The 21,530-nt window shown below is 42.3% G+C and overlaps 1 protein-coding gene across 1 annotated transcript; it reads left to right on the plus strand.

Annotated features, from left to right (window-relative positions):
• Positions 1-3,138: 3,138 nt before the first annotated feature.
• Positions 3,139-20,599, plus strand: LOC122774784 (double-stranded RNA-specific editase B2-like). Its single transcript, XM_044034342.1, has 9 exons — positions 3,139-3,265; positions 13,937-14,850; positions 16,278-16,389; positions 16,730-16,898; positions 16,969-17,120; positions 17,659-17,815; positions 17,887-18,068; positions 18,311-18,507; positions 20,232-20,599. The coding sequence occupies exons 1-9, from the start codon at positions 3,196-3,198 to the stop codon at positions 20,403-20,405; spliced, it is 2,127 nt and encodes a 708-aa protein (XP_043890277.1). The 5' UTR covers positions 3,139-3,195; the 3' UTR covers positions 20,406-20,599.
• The last annotated feature ends 931 nt before the right edge of the window (positions 20,600-21,530 follow it).

Here is a 21,530-nt window from a genome sequence, read left to right on the forward strand (position 1 = left end):
CCGGCTCGCTGCCCCCTCACTGAGAGGATCGCAGAGGCACTCGCAGAACTCAAGACTGTTCACTGTCCTCGCTCCCAAATGGTGGAACGATCTCCCCATCGACATCCGGACAGCTGAAAGCCTCCACATCTTCCGACGCCGACTAAAAACACATTTCTTCCGACTCTACCTCGACTAAGACGACAAAAAAAAAAACTTGTACATCGCACTTATGACTAGCACTTCATAGTTTGTTCTACTTGAAGCTCTTACTTACTTCTAGCTCTTATATGTACCCAAATGTTTAAATGCACTTTTGTAAGTCGCTTTGGATAAAAGCGTCTGCTAAATGACATGTAATGTAATGTAACATGAAGTGGAGTTACCGTGAGGTCGGAGGTGGAGCAGTTTCTGGTGAAGATGAGGTCGAGGTGGTTGCCAGCTTTGTGAGTTGGTGGAGAAGGAGCAAGTGAGAGAGAAAGAGAGGAAAGTAGAAGAAGTAGATCGGATGACTTCTTTGACTGGATGTTGAAGTCGCCTAGAAGAACAAGTGGTGGGCCATTTTCTGGGATGTTTGAGAGGAGGACATCTAGTTCCTCCAAGAAGTGTCCCAATGGGCCTGGTGGACGGTAGATGACAACAATGATTAGTTTTACTGGGTGAGTTATAGTTACAGCGTGAAATTCAAACGACTGTGAAGAGAAGTATGGCAGTGGGTAAAGAGTGAAAGTCCAGTTGGGGTTGATGAGCAGACCTGTCCCGCCACCTCTGCCAGTGGATCTGGGTGAGTGGAAGAAGGAGTGGGCGGAGGAGAGAGCCGCAGGGGTGGCTGTGTTGGAGGGTGTTATCCAAGTCTCACTAAGAGCAAGGAAGTCCAGACATTGCTCAGTAGCAAAGCCAGAGATGAACTCAGTCTTGCGGGTAGCTGACTGGCAGTTCCACAGACCCCCTGCGACAAGGTGTTGGATGTGTGTGGAGCGGGTGGGATAGATAAGTGAGGACAGATTACGGTGATGCTGTGAGTGAATGTGAGGTTTGTAATATCTATGAGAAGAAACATGAATGGAAAAAGTGCACATATGTGAAAGGTAGTAAAACAATTGCAGGCAGGTACTTAGCCTCATTAGCTTCCTTGTTAGACTCCAGTTTAGACTCCTTTGTCTTTGTCTTCCTGAGTCTTCATCTGAAGAGTCTGTTGCTGAAGCTGCCGCTTCAAAGTGAGTGCTGCTTTTTAAGACACCTGATTAGGGGCTGATTGGTTACAGCAGTGTTGGCCACTCCCCTGTAAAACTTCACACCTGGTGATGGTGATGACTTAATAGAAACTAGGTAAAAACAGCTACAATAACAACTTTCTCTTTGACCTAGCAGACAAAATATCAACAACAAACTTTCACCTTAACTAAACAGACAAGTCAAAAGTCAAGCAACCCAGCTAGATACAATAGCAATTAATGAAATAGCAACCAAATAAGAAAGACCTACAGAAGTGATACTTAGCTTAATTCCAGTAGTCCTATGAGATACCCAGAAAGTCCAAATGCACACTGTTCCGTTGTCAATGTCATTTTATTGTGAAATTCTCTTATTTTGAAGTCTTTTTCGTCCCTCGTCTGCGTGCTCTTTACTTTTCCCTTCCGTGATTACCTGTTTTTGTGAAAAAGTTTGTTGTTCTCCTTAGTCTATATGAAACAGGTTCCATCTGGGTCAGTGTTGCCAGATGGAAAATACTAAATTGTTGTACTGGGACTTTAATCTTATTGTACACACTGGAACAACTTGTGCCAGGCTACTACATTTAGTAGCACAGCTCTGCTGCTCTTTTATGGAAGGGACACAACTCCTACTGCCTACAATATGATTTTCTCTATGAGGTTTGGTGGAGAATGACATAAGAAGCAGCAGCAGCCAAAAATGTGCCTCCCAGCCTCAACACTTTCACCTGGAGATAAACATCGTCACTTACGCTGATCCCCAGGGAGAGTGGGTGGAGGTGGAGCGGGGAGAGGAGGCGTGACGTGATGAAATGCGATGATAGCCGGGATAAAAAATGACCCCGGGGACGAAAAACAAAGGGGAACAACTTGAGTCTTTCCTGGGATTTTAACGACGCCAGATTTCCAATTTGAGGACATTGATTGGCAGGGATTAGACAGCTGATGTTAATTGGAGGTAAAGGTTTCGAGTGAGGGGAGATTATGCAAAGTGAAGATTATGATGCAAAACAGGGAATAAATGAAATTACAGCCACTTTTCATTTTCCTCTTGTTTAGTTACTATAAAATCTAATTATTCCACAGTTTTTATGTGGGGTTTTTTACAGATTGAAGTGTGATTGTGGAGTGAGGCGCTGACACATAGCGCCCCCTTTACTGAGAACCAGAGTATGACACAGCTGCCATCTGGAAAAAATTATTTTTTGTTTGTAAAATTTAGGCGAGATTATTTTTCATAAAGACAAAATAAATACACGTATCTTAAGAACATGTTCACGACTTTATCTCACGGTTACACAGACTTTTCCAACAGAAAACTCTCCCCACACCACAGAGTGTGGGGTGTGTGTGTGTGTGTGTGTGTGTGTGGGGGAGAGGGAGTGTGTGTGTGCATGTGCAGGTGTGTGTGTGTGGGGGAAGAGTGAGTGAGTGTGTGTGTGTGAGTGGGAGAGTGCGTGTGTATGTGTGTGTGTGCGTGTGAGTGGGAGAGTGCGTGTGTGTGTGTGTGGGAGAGTGAGTGGTTTACAGTTTTTCACCTTTTTTTAATGCCCTTTTATAATATGACTTACAATCAAATGTCATATTATTGTATTTTGTGCATATTTTTTCATCTCAGTTTTATATTTTTTCCCCACAAATTTCAGTTGTTTTTTACATTTCATGTTAAAATTTTAACATTTCATTTCATGGTGACATTTTCTCCTTTGATGTTATTTGTTATATATTTACAGATCCAGTCTCTTGCCACACACATTGTGGTGTTTTTATTTTTCTACCAATAATCTTCAGATAATAGTTTTAAAGTCAAATGAACAGGGGCTCAGTGGTGGATCAGTTGCTACTGATACTGAATCACAGCCTCGGTGAGCAACGCTATGTCTCTCCTCGTGATGTCACAGCTGGAGGCGGGAGGAGCTGGAGCTGCAGTTCACTTTGACACGGACATAAGAGAAGAAGCAGCAGCAGCAGCAAAAGACAAACCTTTGGTGCATGAGGGAACATGGAGAGGTCAGAGCACCATGTGAGAGGAACGTCCAGGAGGAAGAGGAGGAGGAGGAGTAAAATCAAAGGTCAGGACATATCTGATGGAGTTTATGTGGTGAATATAGCAGGGTGTTACAATAATATACGTATTATTATTGTTATTATTATTACTATGATTCAAACTTTATGACTTATATATATATACATATATAACATGACTAAATATTAAATTGTTTTTAACAATCATAGAACTTTTACTTTTCTTATTTGGGCTTGGTTGAGGTCGTGACTCCATGATATGATGTGTTAATTCAGGGCTGATACGACGTGTGCGGCGCCCCACGTGCCGCTACCACTGAACAAAAGACTCACCTGATTAAGTCTACGATATATTAAGAGCATGTTGCCTGCTTTATTTATTCATAAAACTGCCATTTCCAACAAGAAACTGAAGTTTGTAAACCACTCCCACACCAAAGTCCATAGAGAAAATCAGTGATTTTAACATTACAGCACACAGGAGTTGTTGATCCACTGGTGCCTTCATCACTAAGTTCTAATGTCTTATTTTGTCACTTCGACTTTCAAAATTCTTCATTCCAATTTATTTCAGTGACACAAGGTGACCACACGAGGCAGCAGTGGATCAACAACTCCTGTGTGTGTGATTTTCTCTCCGGACTTTGGTGTGGGAGAGTGAGTGGTTTACAAACATTAGTTTCTGTCTAACAGTGAGATGTTCTTACAAACATGTTCTTAAAGATGTCGTAGACTTAAACTGATTTTCTGATCTTTTATGAAGTGGCTCAAATCTGTTATGTGTCAGTTTTTTTCAGGCTGCTTCTCTGTCATTACCTCAGAGAACTATCACTTTAACAGGATTCAATAGTGTTTCTATAGAGATGCAGGTAAAGACTTGGGGATGTGGGAGAAAATTGGGCGATTATGGCAGACGCTTTTATCAGAAATGTAGAAAGTATCAGAGGAGACTTAAATCTGCTCAAATCTCACGTTTGAAAATTCACGTGTTGAAATTCACCTACCCATAAAGAGCAAAGGCAAAAGTGGGGAAAGAAAAGTTTTCACGAGCCAGAAAACACAGCGAGGACATGTTTGATTTTGTCTGTGTGCGTCACATCAATGTAGTCGTCGTAATTACACTCAACAGGTCAGCTGTTTCAGATTAAACCGGCATTGTTATTCTCCACATGCTAATCCTGAGTAAAATGTGGCAGATTAATCCACGGTGGCTTTTGTTTTAAATCCAGTGGTTATTCAAAGTGCGCCAACGAGACCATTTCCACTTTCATTAATGAACCACTAGCCCTTTTTTGTGTGTGTACATCAACAAGGAAGACAAAGTGTTTTCTCTTTGAAAAACACAGACCCTTAAATCCCTCTATTTAAGAGGTGGGATGCACTTAACTAATGCCTCCATGGTTTCATACCAGCTGTTGTTTGAATCATTCATGCTTCACACAGATATTCAGACAGTTAAGGAGACGAACTCACTGAAAACACAGCTACCAGCAAGTACACAAGGAAAAAATGATTTTAACCACTTAATAAAAAGACGTATCATATGAAATCTACGTCAGTTTGAGTCTTGATATCTTTAAGAACATGTTTCACGTCTTTATCTCACTGTGAGACAGACTTTTCCAACAGGAAACTGAAGTTTGTAAACCACTCACTCTCCCACACCAAAGCCCATATAGAAAATCAGTGATTTTAGCTGGCGTGGTAACAGGAGCTGCTGGTCCACTGCTGCCTCGTGTGGTCACCTTGTGTCACTGAAATAAACTGGAATGAAGAATTATGAAAGTCGAAGTGACAAAATAAGACATTAGAACTTAGTGATGAAGGAACCAGTGGATCAACAACTCCTGTGTGTGTGATGTTAAAATCACAGATTTTCTCTATGGACTTTGGTGTTGGAGAATGAGTGGTTTACAAACTACAGTTTCCTGTCACAAAAGTCTGTTTGATGGATAAATAAAGCACTCAACATGGTCTTAAGATATCGTAGACTTAAGCTGACACATGTTATGTCAGGTAAGGCTAAAGCAAAATCTCAAAATCTGTGACACATTTGAATGAAAAAAAAAATGAAAAGGCACATTTTGAAAACAGAGAAAAAAAAAAAAGAGTGAACAGAACTTCCTGCCAGTACAAAGTCTCTTGTGTACATAATGGAAGTGCTCCGTTAATCGGGGATTTTGTAACAAACCGTCATTTGCTGGCTGTGAAAATGATTTGATTGTCGTGCTTTTAGCGCGGATTATGATTCTGGAGCAAACAGCTGCTCTGTCGGAGCGACTCGTGTCTGCAGTTATCTGGGGACATGTTTGGACAACATGGGGACACTTTAGGACAACATGGGGGACATGTTTGGACAACATGGGGACACATTTGGACAACATGGGGACACGTTATAACATCATGGGGACATGTTAGGACAACATGGGGACACATTAGGACAACATGGGGATATAACAACACACAGGACAACGGGACAACATGGGGACACTTTGGAACATGGGGACACATTTGGACAACATGTGGACACATTTGGACAACATGGGGACACGTTTGGACAACATGGGGACACATTATAACAACATGGGGACATGTTAGGACAACATGTGGACACATTAGGACAACATGGGGACACGTTTGGACAACATGGGGACACGTTATAACAACATGGGGACACGTTTGGACAACATGGGGACACGTTATAACAACATGGGGACATGTTAGGACAACATGGGGGACGACAACAGGACACACATGGGGACACTTTGGGACAACATGGGGAGGACACATTATAACAACATGGGGACATGTTAGGACAACATGGGGACACGTTTGGACGCGTTAGGACAACATGGGGATACTTTAGGACAACATGGGGACACGTTTGGACACCATGGGGGCATGTTAGGACAATATGGGGACATGTTAGGACAACATGGGGACACGTTAGGACAGTAGACCGTGTGAGTGGTGGAATCCATCAAACTCCTCACTTCGCTGGCTGTGTTAAAACATTAGCAAAATGTTCTCATTTTACTTCACTGCACAGGGTGCTCTGCGTGTAAAGAGTGGCAGCAGCTCTGCGAGGGATGGTGAGGGTTCTATTCCCTGTGAAGCTCAGCGTGGAAACTGCTGCCGAAATTTACCTGCGTATAGATATTACGATCTTGCTTTAACGCAACAAAACGCGCGCTGATCTGTTAAGTTATTGCCGAGATCTGAACTTGTTCAACGGTATTTCACATTTAAATTGTCGCCAAATCTGTAATCAGCATCCGATCCACATGAAACTTAACGTGTTGGTAGAGAGTCTGATCCTGCACACATTCCAACAAGATAAAATAAGACATTAGAAGATTAGGACTTAGTGATGAAGGCACCAGTGGATCAACAACTCCTGTGTGCTGTAATGTTAAAATCACTGATTTTCTCTATGGACTTTGGTGTGGGAGTGGTTTACAAACTTCAGTTTCTTGTTGGATAATTCAGATAATTTCTGTGACGTCATCAGTGAGCAGATACTTACCAAAATTGAATGGGAACATACTTGCATGATCACCTACCCGTCACATTAAATTCCTGTAAACAGGAAGTTGCTGACAGAAGGACAAACTTAGAGGAAAAAACCCCACACTGATGAAAACGGAACATTCTGTTACAGTAAAGCAGCAGCAGCATTAAACGCTCACAGCCATAGATTATCATTATTGTCCCTGGCTGTGATTTAATTGCACGTTGCCTTATGTTTCACACAGTAATTTCATCACTTACTTCCAAATAATGATCATTGACCCATCGATTTGACAGCAAATGTTTATTTTTTCTGCTCAGACGTGATTCCATGACGTAAACCAACTCCATCTATCAACAGAGAACAGACAGAAATCTGATTACCGTGTTAGTCTAGGAGCAGAATATTTTGACTTCAACGGACAGTTGAAAAACACGCAATGGAGATTGAGAAGGTACCGAGTAGCTGTCTGCTTGAGTTGGTTTGTCTGTGATGTCATAGGTCACACAGATACTGCCAAATACAAACAAGCTGAAAGGGGGCATGTCGCCACCTATTGAAGCAGAGTGGGACATACAAGAAAGTGACTTCCCACTGGAAAACCCACCCTTGACCCGTCTGAAGTAAATAACTACAGACCTGTCTCTCTTCTTCCTTTTCTCTCTAAAAATCTTTAATCAACTCTCCTCCTACCTTCAACGGAACAACCTTCTTGATCCTCTTCAGTCTGGTTTTCAAGCAGGTCACTCGACCGAAACTGCACTTCTTGCTGTCACTGAGCAACTCCACACTCCCCGGGCTGCCTCTCTCTCCTCTGTGCTCATCCTCTTGGACCTTTCTGCAGTGTTTGACACAGTCAACCACCAGATCCTTACTTCCTTCCTTCAAGAACTATGTGTCTCAGGCTCTGCACTTACCCTACTCTTGTCCTATCTTCAAAACCGAACATACAGAGTAACCTGGAGAGGATCCGTGTCGGAACCCTGTCTTCTAGCTACTGGGGTCCCTCAGGGCTCTGTCTTGGGCCCTCTCCTCTTCTCTCTATACACCAACTCTCTTGGTTCTGTTATTCTCTCCCATGGTTTTTCCTATCACAGCTACGCCAATGACACCCAACTCATTCTCTCTTTTCCCAGCTCTGACACACAGGTAGCAGAACGGATCTCCGCTTGTCTGACCGACATCTCTCAGTGGATGTCTGACCATCACCTGAAACTCAATCTCGACAAGACCGAGTTTCTTTTTGTCCCAGGAAAGGGCTCTCCCACCACAGACCTAACCATCACCCTCGACAACTCTGTGGTAACTCCTTCTCATACCGCAAGGAACCTGGGTGTGACACTTGATGACCATCTCTCCCTCACTGCCAACATTGCTGTAACAGCTCGATCTTGCAGATACATGTTGCACAACATCAGAAGGATACGGCCTCTTCTAACCCAGAAGGCGGCACAGGTTCTGGTCCAGGCTCTTGTCATCTCATGCTTGGATTACTGCAACTCCCTCCTGGCTGGTCTCCCTACGTGTTCCATACGACCTCTGCAACTCATCCAGAATGCAGCAGCTCAACTGGTCTTCAACTTAGCAAAATTCTCCCACACTACACCGCTCCTCCGCTCCCTTCACTGGCTTCCTGTAGCTGCTCGATCCGCTTCAAGACTCTAGTGCTTGGGTTCCATGCTACAAACGGATCCTGTCCAGCCTACATCCAGGACATGATCAAAAGCTACACCCCAGCCCGCCCACTCCACTCTGCATCAGCAAAGCGGCTCGCTGCCCCCTCACTGAGAGGATCGCAGAGGCATTCGCAGAACTCGAGACTGTTCACTGTCCTAGCTCCCAAATGGTGGAACGAACACCCCATCGACATCCGGACAGTGGAAAGCCTCCACTTCTTCCGACTCTACCTCAACTAAGACGACGACGACAAAAAAAAAACAAAAAAAAACAACCTTATACATCATTGTACCCAAATGTTTAAATGCACTTATTGTAAGTCGCTTTGGATAAAAGCGTCTGCTAAATGACATGTAATGTAATGTAATGGAACTCCACGTTTAACACACTGAGTGATGAAGAATGTGATGATACGATTGGGAAATCGGAATCACGTCGTACCTGTATTTACATTTGACACAGATACGCAATATTTGTGTTAATTACAGTAAATACGTTAGTACTTTATGTTTCTGACGCTGTGAGCAAGGTACAAACCTGCACGGGGAAACCCCATTGGATTTTAAGTCCAACACCTTAGCCACTTGGCCTTGGCTACCGTCCCTCAAGTCAAAAACCTTGCCTGAAATGACGATGTTGTAAACTGTACTACACGACCAGAGTCGCCATTTTTGTGTCTTTAGAAGTAGCAGAAGCAGCTGTGATGGCCGTACCCTCTGCTAAAAGGACTGCTAAACAAGTCCTAACACAATCCTATCAAAGTCCTATCAAAGTCCTATCAAAGTCCTAACAAAGTCCTTACAAAGGTCTTAACAGGTCCTAACACCTCCTCTGAACACAGAGAAGAACGTTCCTAACCAGAGGGGCAAAAGAGCCAATCAGATTCTGAGAAAAATCTGTGTGGGCGGGATTCTGCATTTGAAACTTTTGAAACTCATTCATTCATTCATTCTGAGGTGGAAAAATGTAAATAATTTGTAGAACTTACAGTATTTGTTGTTAAGATTTTTTTTATTTATGTGAAGTATTAAATCATTTATTTTAAGTGTTAAATCACTTGCAAATCACTTGCAAATCAAACAGTTGCAAGTTCACAACATGTAAAAATATAGTTGCATAAGTGCAAGCAGTTGCAAGTAAAATAGAGTTGATTTGTAACTCTAAGAGGCAACACTATTATTGCCTACTAATATTATTATTTAATAATAAGAGAAACCCCCTGGTTAAATAAAGTTAAAGTTAATTAAATAATAATTAAAGTCCTGACATGCACACATCGTTCACACCCACACATACATCACTAATGTTGATACTATCTTTTTACGATTTGAACCAAGTCACCAAGTGCAAATGAAATCAGTCCAAAGTCATTGTTTTATGGATTAATTTTACTGTTTGCTTTGACATTTTGGTCATGTAATTTTTTTTTTATAGCGTTTTGGAATGCTTTGAATAAAGTTTATTTTTTAATTTTTTTGAAACTACACTGCAAGAATATGAATTTTAGAAATAAATAGTGATTTTTGTGATAGAACATCTGATGGTATAAGAATTTAAGATGAGTTTTAGTAATAACTCGTTATTTTTGTGAAAAAACATCTGATGGTATCAGAATTGAAGCTGAATTTTAGAAATAACTCGTTATTTTTGTGATAGAACATCTGATGGTATAAGAATTGAAGATGAGTTTTAGTAATAACTCGTTATTTTTGTGATAGAACATCTGATGGTATAAGAATTTAAGATGAATTTTAGTAATAACTCATTATTTTTGTGAAAAAACATCTGATGGTATAAGAATTTAAGATGAGTTTTAGTAATAACTTGTTACTTTTGTGATAGAACATCTGATGGTATAAGAATTTAAGATGAGTTTAGTAATAACTCGATATTTTTGTGAAAACATCTGATGGTATCAGAATTGAAGCTGAATTTTAGAAATAACTTCGTTATTTTTGTGATAGAACATCTGATGGTATAAGAATTGAAGATGAGTTTTAGTAATAACTCGTTATTTTTGTGATAGAACATCTGATGGTATCAGAACTGAAGCTGAATTTTAGAAATAACTTGTTATTTTTGTGATAGAACATCTGATGGTATAAGAATTTAAGATGAGTTTTAGTAATAACTTGTTACTTTTGTGATAGAACATCTGATGGTATAAGAATTTAAGATGAGTTTTAGTAATAACTCGTTATTTTTGTGAAAAAACATCTGATGGTATCAGAACTGAAGCTGAATTTTAGAAATAACTCATTATTTTTGTGATAGAAGAATTTAGGGTGAAATTTCTCTTTTTCTCCTTTTCTTTTTCCCTTTTCCCCCTTTCCCCCTTTTCTTTTTTCCCTTGGCCCCCTCTAGCAGTTTCTTTTTGGCCAAGTGGTTAAGGCATTGGACTCGAAATCCAATGGGGTTACCCTGCACAGGTTCAAACCTTGCTCACAGCGAGATCATCATGCTTGTGTCAGATCATTGTTTACCTTAGTACCTGTGTGACAACCTTCCCTGAATGTGTCTCAGATGTCATTATGTTGGTCAGTCAGTCTTGATCCAAAGTCGTGTAACATATTTCATGGGCTTAATCTGTAACAGGATCAGGCTGTGGTGCATGAGTGTAGTATTTACAGTACTTAAACTAAATATGTCCTTAACTTGCACATCTGAGGTTCGAACCTCCCATTGGATTTCAACTCATTGCCTTAATCACACCCTCGATCTTGTTTTAACTTATGCTATTAATACTGATAACTTAAACACATTTCCTCAAAACCCTCTCCTTACTGATCATTATTTACTCACAGTTAATTGTACAATAATGAACTACAATAACATAAATAAAAAATACAGCTACAGCCAGTGCCTGTCTGATAATATATAGTATATTCTGATATATTATCTGATAATAATATATTAATACATTCAAATTGACAGTACAACCTTTATTGTGATTTTACTCCCGCCCTCATAGATAACCTTGTTCACCACGTACTACATTAGATTGCGTTGCCCCTCTGAAAAAGAAAGTGGTGAATCAGATGAGACGAGCACCATGGTTTAACTCTAATATTCGCACTCTTAAACAGGCTTTACGTAGATTAGAAAGAAAATGGTGTTCCAGTAACCTAGAGGAATTTTATACAGCCTGGAAAGATGGTTTTGTAGCTTAAAAAAAGCTGCCTATTATTCTTCTTTAATTGAAGAAAATAATAATAATTACAGGTTTCTTTTCAGCACTGTAGCCAGGCTGACACAGAGCCACAGCTCCACTGAACCATCTATTCCTTTAACACTGAGCAGTGATGACTTTATGAACTTTTGTGAATAAAATAACATCAATTAGAGAAAAAATTGATCATCTCCTCCCTCATATTGGGACTGACTCATCTTTTAGCACAAGAGCTTTAGAAGCACCAGGTGCACAGTTAGACAGTTTCTCCCCTATAGATCTCCCTGAGTTAACATCATTAGTTTCAATAACCTATCAGTTAGATCCCACAGTGGGGAACCTTAAGGGCCTTATACAACCAAAAAATATGAGTATTAAATAATACATATAAATATATATATATATATATATATATATATATATATATATATATATATATATATATATATATATATATATATATATATATATATATATATATATACATATATATATATATATATATATATATAAAACGTTTGACATTTCATTAGAATATACACTGCATTACAGTGTATTGAGTGGCTCCGACACTCCTATATTCCTATATAGGGAAAAGGAAAAATAACATATACACATACAAAAAAATTAGAACGTGCAGAAGGATCCCCTTGAGGGTCCTCTCCCCAGCCACCAGTGGACTGTGCCGCACGGCAGAAGTGAGGGCCGACACGTGTCGGCCGAGGTGGGATCCCGGAGGGGCCGGGCATGCCGCACTTCATTGTATATTAAAAAAATGTCTCTGTATTACCAGCTTGTGCATTTCAAATTGTTTTGTAGTTTGAGGATACTCATGAATTTATTTCTTAATGTCTGTATGGTTTGTTGTGTGCTGTTATAGCGCGGTCCATGGTGATGAAATGAGCCAAGGTGTCGGTGTCAGCAGTCATGGTGTCACGGGGTGACCTCATTTTATGTTGAGAATGTATCTTGTTGCGGGGAATGTTATTGATGTTATGGATTATTTGTTTACATCCTTGTCATCGTTAATTAAAGAATTGCAGTTGTTTAACGCTTTCAATTCATCGTACTGTTGCTTTTTTTCTGTGATGATTTATTTTCTCTGCAATGATGGCTGAGGTGAAGGCCCAGCTGTAGTGCTCACAGTTCGCCACTGAGATCCCATCCCCACCAAACTGTTTAAAGATGTTTCCTTTAATTAACAGTTCTATATTAACTCAAATTAATATATCCTTATTAACTGGATATGTACCCCAAATGTTTAAAGTAGAAGTTATTAAACCCCTTCTCAAAAAAGCTACCCTTGACCCAGATATTTTAGCTAATTAATCTTCCCTTCATTAGTGAACATCTCTGAGCCTGGTTCTGTCAGAGATTTCTTCTTCTGTTAAAAGGGAGTTTTTTCTCTCCACTGATGCCTAGTGTTTGCTCATTGTGTGAACTGTTGGGTTTCTCTGCTCTTCTTGATGTTGTCTATGTACAGAGACCTGAGATAATGTATGTTATGATTTGGCGCTGTACAAATAAAATTGAATTGAATTGAATTGAATTGAATTGAATTGAATAGTGATAAAAATCAGTGTATTTACTGCCTCAGATTTGTGCCGGTTGCAGAAAAAGCAGCAGCAGCATTCTGCAGATAGGTACATTATACAAACTATCAAAATAATAAAATAGCTGCCTGGGTAAACTCACAAAAGGATTTGAGTTAATGAAGTGATAAAAACGACATAAAGCATGGGAAGACATGAGTTTCAACGTCAATACGACAGACATTCCTTTTCTCGAACAAGAAGCCAATGACAGGAGTAAGAAACAGCTGTGATGGCCGAGTGGTTAAGGCGTTGGATTTGAAATTCCTGCACAGGTTCAAACCCTGCTCACAGCGAGTACCTCATGAGGAACAACTGTGCAATATTGTCACTCAAGACTTTGCTGATCCTCTAGTCTCTAACATGGTAAAGTCCTCAGTCAGGCATTAGTTTGGCTGGTGGGGTGACGTCGTACCGATGACAACAAGACACTATTTTATCTGGTGTCCAAATGTTTTTTCTGCTTTTTGATGGGCGGGGCTTATACTCCACCTACCAGTTGGTGGAAATTCAGTTCATGCATGAGTTGTCAACCAACGTGCTCTTTGCAATTGGTTCCAAAATCTGGCCAATTTGCGCCATGCACAAGTTGCCGGATCCACACGTGCTGTAGTGTAGTGTGCAGAAGTATACCAGGGCCTTAACGCACACCTACATCTAAAAAAAATTTGGATGAACAAATATTTGTTGACAGCAGGAACAGTTGAAAATGTTTTACTTGCTAAAAAACCCCACGACTGCTAACTTTGGTGTCATGATCTGTCGACAGGTACAAGCACTCTGGAAGTGAAAGAGAATCATAAAATCCAGGTGGACTGCAATTTGCTACCAAAGCATCACCCGGCAACTTTTTGCACAACCAGAGACGGATCGAGAGTGGTGAAGGCGAAGCAGCCGCTGGAGGATGGAAAAGATCGGCTGCTCTACCAAAGTAAGAGAGCAGCGTGGACGGTGACTCACAAGAACCCAGTGGTGCAGCTGAACGAGTTACGACCCGGGCTGCGCTACGAGATCACGACGAAGGCCGGTCCCCTGCATGCCCCGGTGTTTTCTGTCACTGTGGACGTTGATGGTCTCCACTTCGAGGGTCGAGGCCCAACAAAGAAGTGGGCAAAGACAAAGGCCGCGGAGTTGGCTCTACGATCCTTCGTCCAGTTCCCAAACGCGTCACAGATTCACGCTGTCATGGGGAACTTTACCAACACATCGACGGACTTTACGGCAGATAAACTAGACGTCTCTGATGTGTTCCTCAAAGACTCAGAGCCTGAAAACTGTCATCTCACTGTCAACAACTCAAAACAGGAATCTTTCTCCAGCATTTACAACCACAAACGACTTGTTCACCTCACACTGGACTTGGTCACCTCAGCAAATCCAAAATGTCAAGCCCTTGGCACGCCGTTTCTAGAGCACCGGAGTTCAGTGGTGCTGCTCAACCAGCTTCGACCAGGACTCCGGTACACGTGCCTGGCAGAGAGAGTCCGCGGCAGGTTGACGAGGAGTTTCGTGATGGTGGTCGCGGTGGAGGGCAGGGTGTTTGAGGGGTGTGGTCGTAGTAAAAAGCTGGCGAAGGCTCGGGCGGCTGGAGCGGCTCTACAGTCCCTGTGCAACATTAGTCTGGGACCAGAGAGGAAGGTCATGAGGTTCCAGGGCAGCAGAGACAAAAATCAACTACCTCAAGTGAGTCGAGTTCTGTCAAACACCACAAGCGATCCATGTTTCCTGCCTTTAATACCGTACATTAGTGGAGATGTCGCTAGGGTCTCAGGAGGCCCTCGGCAGAGACAGACATTGGGAGCCCTCTTTGGACCATCACCCCTCTGCTCTGCCCTGGGCATGTTTTCCAGAATCTGCTGGAGGCCCCCCTCATAGGTTGTATCCTGATGACCTGTTGTTAAGTGGCCAAAATCTGCTCTTCACTGAGAATGATTCAGTCATGAGACTGAAAACAGTGCAGAGAAAGAAAAGCTTGATTTAGAGAATGCTGAAAGTATGTAGTATCCAGGTAATTCTGGAGTCATTGTTTTGGTCTGGTCTCCATGTAAACGTCCATATGTCCCTGGCTTAAAGGAAAATGTCCTACAGATCGCGTCCTTCGCGTTTCTCAGCTTCGAGCAGTGACACAGATAAATGTGTGTCCTGTGTCGTTCATTAGTGTAACCACGGTGACGTCCCGAGGCCTGACAGTGGGACGTGTCACATATCTTTTGCATCTAAACAGCTTCATTAAGTCTCGGAGCCTGCAAGGATCATCCTCATGTCTTATATGAAGACATGAGGACGTTCTTTGTCTCCAGAGACTGAACGATGGCTGACGATGAAGAGAAATTAAACCCTGGAGCTATTTCTATGACGACGAGACAATCCAGACAAAACAAACACCAACAAATAAGTGGTTTCACACTCGCGTAACCTCACACCCTGGATTTTACAGGGATAGTTCAGGGTTTTCAAAGTGTGTTTGAGCCTGGAACAGATTTGTTTCAATGGTGTTTGACAGTGAGTGGTTTACAAACTCGTGTATGTGTTGGTAACAGAGAGCCAGGGATGTAAAAGTCACTTTAAGTTTATGTTATCTTAAGCACATTTTTACGTCTTTATCTCACTGTTGTGTCTCACAGACTTTTCCAACAGGAAACTGACGTTTATAAACCACTCACTCTCCCACACCAAAGCCCATAGAGAAAATCAGTGATTTTAACATCACTCACACAGGAGTTGTTGATCCACTGCTGCCTCCATCACTAAGTTCAAATGAGTAGCGGTGGCAGCAGACCAGATAGGGCTGAGGTGAAGCGGGTGTGAAGAGCATAAAAATAATAATAATTTCACAGATAATTGTTTAACACACTCATTAAACAACAACCTTGTGCCACCGTCGTTTAAAAGAGCCACAGACTCTGAGGTCGTGTATGTGGTTAATGAAGTGTAGAGTCTGTGACGACACACATAGGGAATGAATTTAGAAAAAAATGCTGCTCTTTTAAAAGCAGAATGAGCTACTTTAACAGGATAGCTGATACCAGGCAAAACAACAAAACACTTCAAATCAGTGCCTGCTAGAGTTTTACGGAATATCTCACGCTAATGTTTCTTCCTCTGCTCAGTTTTTCGCAGAGTCCATTTTCCACCTGGTGAGAGAGAAATACACAGAGTTGACAGCCGCTACCTCGCACGCCCACCGTCACAAGGTCCTGGCAGGGATCGTAATGACCAGAGGTGAGAGGCGGAGCCTCGGAGACATTCGTCCTCACTGTGATCCGAGTTTGTAAACCACTCACTCTCCCACACCAGCAATTTTAGCTGGCGGGGACACAGGAGCCGCTGCTCCTCTGCTGCCTCGTGTGGTCACTTTGAATCTGAACATAGGATTTTAAATGTCCAATTTTACAAAATCAGACATTTGAACTTAGTGATGGAGGCAGCAGTGGATCAACAACTCCTGAGTGTTTGATGTTAAAATAATTTTCTCTCTGGACTTTGGTGTGGGAGAGTGAGTGGTTGTGATTGGAGAATCTGAGTCACATGATTTCATTCCTTCTTCCTCTTCTTTGTGTAGGGTTTGACCTCAGATCAGCTCAGGTCGTGTCACTGGCCACAGGGACAAAGTGTCGGAACTTGCACATCGCAAGCGACCGCAACTGGACGCTCAACGACTGCCACGCAGAAGTCCTCAGCCGGAGGGCGCTGCTTCGCTTCCTATACGCTCAGCTGGAGCTGCTGCTCTGGTACGAACAACAACAGTAGTTATTTTATTTTGTCGTATGGGAATAATTACTGTCTCTGTTCTCTCTAAAGTGAGTCCGCCGACCATGAGGAACGATCCGTCTTTATACGAGGTGGCGGCGGCGGCCTGCGGCTGCGGGACAGCGTCCTCTTCCACATGTACGTGGGCTCGTCCCCGTGCGGAGACGCTCGGCTCAACTGTCCCTATGAAAGCACGGCGGCATGTGAGACATTGATCTTTGACTTCTAATTAATTAATATCGGGAATATAAGAACGGGGTGAGGTTCTTCTTCTCCGAGTGTCGCCGCGTCTAATTGACTGTAAGGAGTTAATTATGTAGTAAAGACGATGCGCTGATCCAACCTCACGGTCCACAAACGTCCTGTAAACGCTTGTTGAACAATTTGGAGCCACTAGAGGGCAGTGCAAAGTCACAGAGTTTCTGACGACAACAAACAAACACGATGGCGGTGGAAGAAGCGACGAGACAACTGGAGAAATGTCGCAATCCACGGGCTGGAGAGTGAACGAAAGACTTTCTTCCCAGAGGAAAATATTTTGCATGCTAGCTGAAGTATGAGTGACATCATCGGTCAGTGTCCTGTTGGTTTCACCGCCTCTGTTGACTGCGTCCTTCAGAGGTACCAGCCCGTGGATTGGGACGTAGCTAGCCAGAATGTATAAGGAAAATGCAATAAACAGTGGACTCTCAGAGATCAGAATATTTGGCTGTAAGTGTAACGTGAATTCTTCTGTGTCAGATTCCAGCAGGAGGTTTCAATGTCACCTCAGAGTGAAAGTGAACGGCGGCGAGGGAACACTGCCCATCACGCCGCGCAGAGCGGCCAATCAGCCACAGGACGGTGCGTCGCCGGGGAAACCACCAGTCACAATGTCGTGCACCGACAAAATGGCAAAGTGAGTCATCTGTCCTGAAAACCAAAATTCTTTTTTTTGCATATTTGTTTTTTAAATGTTTGTCTCCGCAGGTGGAGCGTTGTTGGACTGCAGGGGGCGCTCCTGTCCCACCTGGTGGAGCCGGTTTACCTGCACAGCCTGACGGTGGGGACACTGAGTCACACGGGTCACCTGAGCAGAGCTTTGACTCGCCGCCTTCCCGCCGTCAAACGCCTACCCTTCCCGTACCGAAGGCAGCGGCTGCTGCTCAGCGGTACGTCCATACTGCTGCGGCAACTTTTAAAGATTTTATGTCAATTTTAGTCAGATTAAACTGGTTTAAACCCATATATAAACCAGTTAAATCCCACAGGGACCACTAAATAGTTCCCTTTAAAAAAAGGGAACCTCAACCATCATTTTAATCGCAAAAACTGAAACTACGACACCCAAAAATACACAGATATTTCAGATTATTGCTTACTCAAATATCACCTGCTTTTCTCGAGGACTCAGGTCTAAGCAGCAGCAACGTTCGTCCAGCAGGGAAACCTCCAAACATCAGCGTGAACTGGAGCTGTGGTGATGAAGTCCTGGAGGAGATCAGCACCTCCACAGGCAGGAGAAGGAACTGCGGGACGGCGTCGCAGCTCTGCAGAAACTCACTATTCACACACTGGCAGCGGCTGCAGTGGCTGCAGCGGCAGCAGCAGGTTAGTCCCAACATAAATAAATGACACTGGAGCAGTTTCATGTGAGGAGATGAAGCAGAAAGTTCTCCTGAAGCTGCTGTGGAAGAACTCTACAGCAGCTCTGAATTTCCTTCTTATTTTATTATTCCTTTCCAAGATTTAGCACAAAAATCAGTCCAGATATTCTGATCCATTTGCTATAAAAAATAATATGCATGTAATACACTTTCTCTCCAGAAGGGTGTAGCCATCTCTAAGTAGCGACATGAAAAGAAGGTGACTGTGAGTGTTACTGCACTCCAGAGGGCGCTAAACACTGTTTCTGTAGCCAGATACCATGACATTAAGAGCAGCTAATGTCAAACACCGCTAAAGCATTGCGCTACGATAACTGCTAACATAAAGTACTGACACTACAGGAGTGGCTAACAGCAAAAACACTGACGCTTCACTCACAATAAACAACAAAACCAGAGTGCCTGGCCACATTAGCTGCTAACGTCAAAAACACTGTTATCACTGTCATCACAGTGGCCTGCCACATGCTTAGCAGCTACAGTAGCTAAGGACATCATTAAAACAGAGACACTCAAGTTTCTCAGTCATGTGACAAAAAGTAATATGTCTCTTTAGCTCTATTTTTTTTTTTTTAGCTCTTTAGCGATTAGCGACATCCTGACGTTGCTAACACACGTGCGACCAACATCATTATCCCATCAGTTCCAGGTTCCTGCAAGCTAATCACCAGGCAGCAAGGCTTTATGGGAAATCTGACCACAGCAGAGCCTTAATTAACATATTATTAGCTACGGCTACATTAGCGTGTCGGAAATGCCGGCCGAGTGTAAAACGCATGGATGTATTATAAGAACTGGATAGAGCACCGCCCCCTCTGCCTTGAAGACAATTCTGTCATGGTGGCCACTCCCGGTACTGCAACAAGAAATACTCATGGGCCGAAAAAGCTATTTTCCCATTGACCACAATAGTAATAGAAACGCCTATAAAACTGTTCACAAGACACCTCCAGACATGGACATAGGCATGTATAGATCTTTATATTCTATATTTTTATTCACATTCACATTTGTAAAACCTTCCTAAAGGCCATAAAAAGCCCAGAAAAATCTTATTTCCCACAGTGACGTCACAGCTGTGTACGAGCACAGCAAAGCGTGGTCATGTGGTGTCTCGGGAGCGGCTACTGTCAGGGAACCGAAAGAAAACTTCATGAGAGATGTGAATAAATGAAGGCATTCAAAGCAGGTTTTAGTTATTTATTTGTAGCTCATTAGGATTTATTTACAAACTTATTATCGATGTATTAACAAGCTGCTGTGTGGATTCATACTGACATCGCGAACACTCGTATTCACTATCCTTGGTTTTGACCATGGTTTAAACCTGAAGCAAATGTGCCATCGGTACTCCCATCATACCTTTCACTGTTCATGGACACCCCGAGCAAGTCCAGAACGTGAACGGCTTGTTCACATTGCAGAGAGGCATTATGGGAGTAACACTACTGCGCATGCTTTATGGGCCGCACAACTCGGAAATAAACCAGGAAGTCAGAAACTTTTTTGGCATATGTGCTGGGTGAGGAGCCAAAGGGGCGGAGCTCTATCCAGTTCTTATAATACATCCATGGTAAAACGTCCATTTTCACGTGACAGGTCTTAAAGTTATTTTTAGCATGAAGGTCGACATGAAGGTGAACGTCTCCGTTTCTCTATAACACTCAGATATCGGGAGCAGACGTCACTACGGAGACGTACTGTGGCTCCAAAATGAGCGCTGGACCTTACCAGAGGGCGCTGCAGCTCTTCACTGCCGCCCTGCAGGCCAGAGGTCTGGGGGCGTGGCTCAGGAAATCTCCACAGCCGGATCACATCAATGAAAAACTGTGTTTCCAGTGATGGATGAGGTTTTTATATAAAGTGTGTGTTTGTATGAGACACTGACAGTGTGTGGTTGTGAGCTGTGTCTAGAACTACTCTGAGAGATCATAGACATCTTAACGGTTCAGCTTTACTACACGAGAAACTGTGTTCCTTTGTAAACTTTTCTGTGTGTGTGTGCGTGTGCACCACACCTCAAAAAATCTGTGATTTTAAAGGAGACATATTATACCCTATTTCCCAAGTTAAAATAGTTCCCTGGTGTCCTAATGAACATGTCAGTGACATACTTTGGTCAAAATACCATATGGATGAAGCACCATAGCAGTTCAATAACCCTGCTAAACCCGCCCCTTTCAGAATGCTCGGTTTTGTGCATGGTCCCTTTAAAAAGAATTGGTGTAACTGTGAATGCTCAACAGGCTGAAGACATGCCGCAACCTAGAGGACGATCAAATGTATTACAAGATGTGGAGTCATTACTGTTATTACTGCTGTTTTTTGTCTTCGTCGTTTTTACAATCCTCCCATTTATCACTTTAGATCATCAGTGTAACCTCAAATATTCTGAGGCTTTTACTTACTACCAAAGAGTCATGTCCTCTCTCCATCTCCTGTATTTATTTTTGTAAAAGTTTTCTGAAACTCAGACACTTTTTATTATTAGATATAAGCATAAGTGTGTGTGTAGTCTATATCGGTCGTGAATATTTTTACCACAACAAATAAAATCCACTTGTTTGTGTCTGTTTTTTGTTGATGTCGTCACTGACGGTGCCATCCATTTACATCGGAAGTTGAGTGACCTCCAAGTTCACCACGTTCCACTTAATAAATCTGGAAAAGTAGTGTTTTTCATTATTGACAAGTGGCGGCCATGTTGTAATCCCATATCCAACGTTGTTGTCGGAAGTTGGAATTTCCCAAATTGGAGTGCTGTTATTGGCTTGTAGCCCTAAAAAACACAAACAAAAGATAGCTCGAGATACATTTAAGTCCTTTTCCGACTTTCGGAAGTAGTCGGAAGATGACGGAATTTCAGAGCGACCTCACCAACCGACAGGATGATTCCTGCGACTTTTACTGTTCACTGCACATTTGTCGTATCAGTTCCCCAGTAAATCAGTCGTACACATGATTGCT

Source organism: Solea senegalensis, linkage group LG1 (genome assembly GCF_019176455.1).
Source record: "Solea senegalensis isolate Sse05_10M linkage group LG1, IFAPA_SoseM_1, whole genome shotgun sequence".
Taxonomy (NCBI): domain Eukaryota; kingdom Metazoa; phylum Chordata; class Actinopteri; order Pleuronectiformes; family Soleidae; genus Solea; species Solea senegalensis.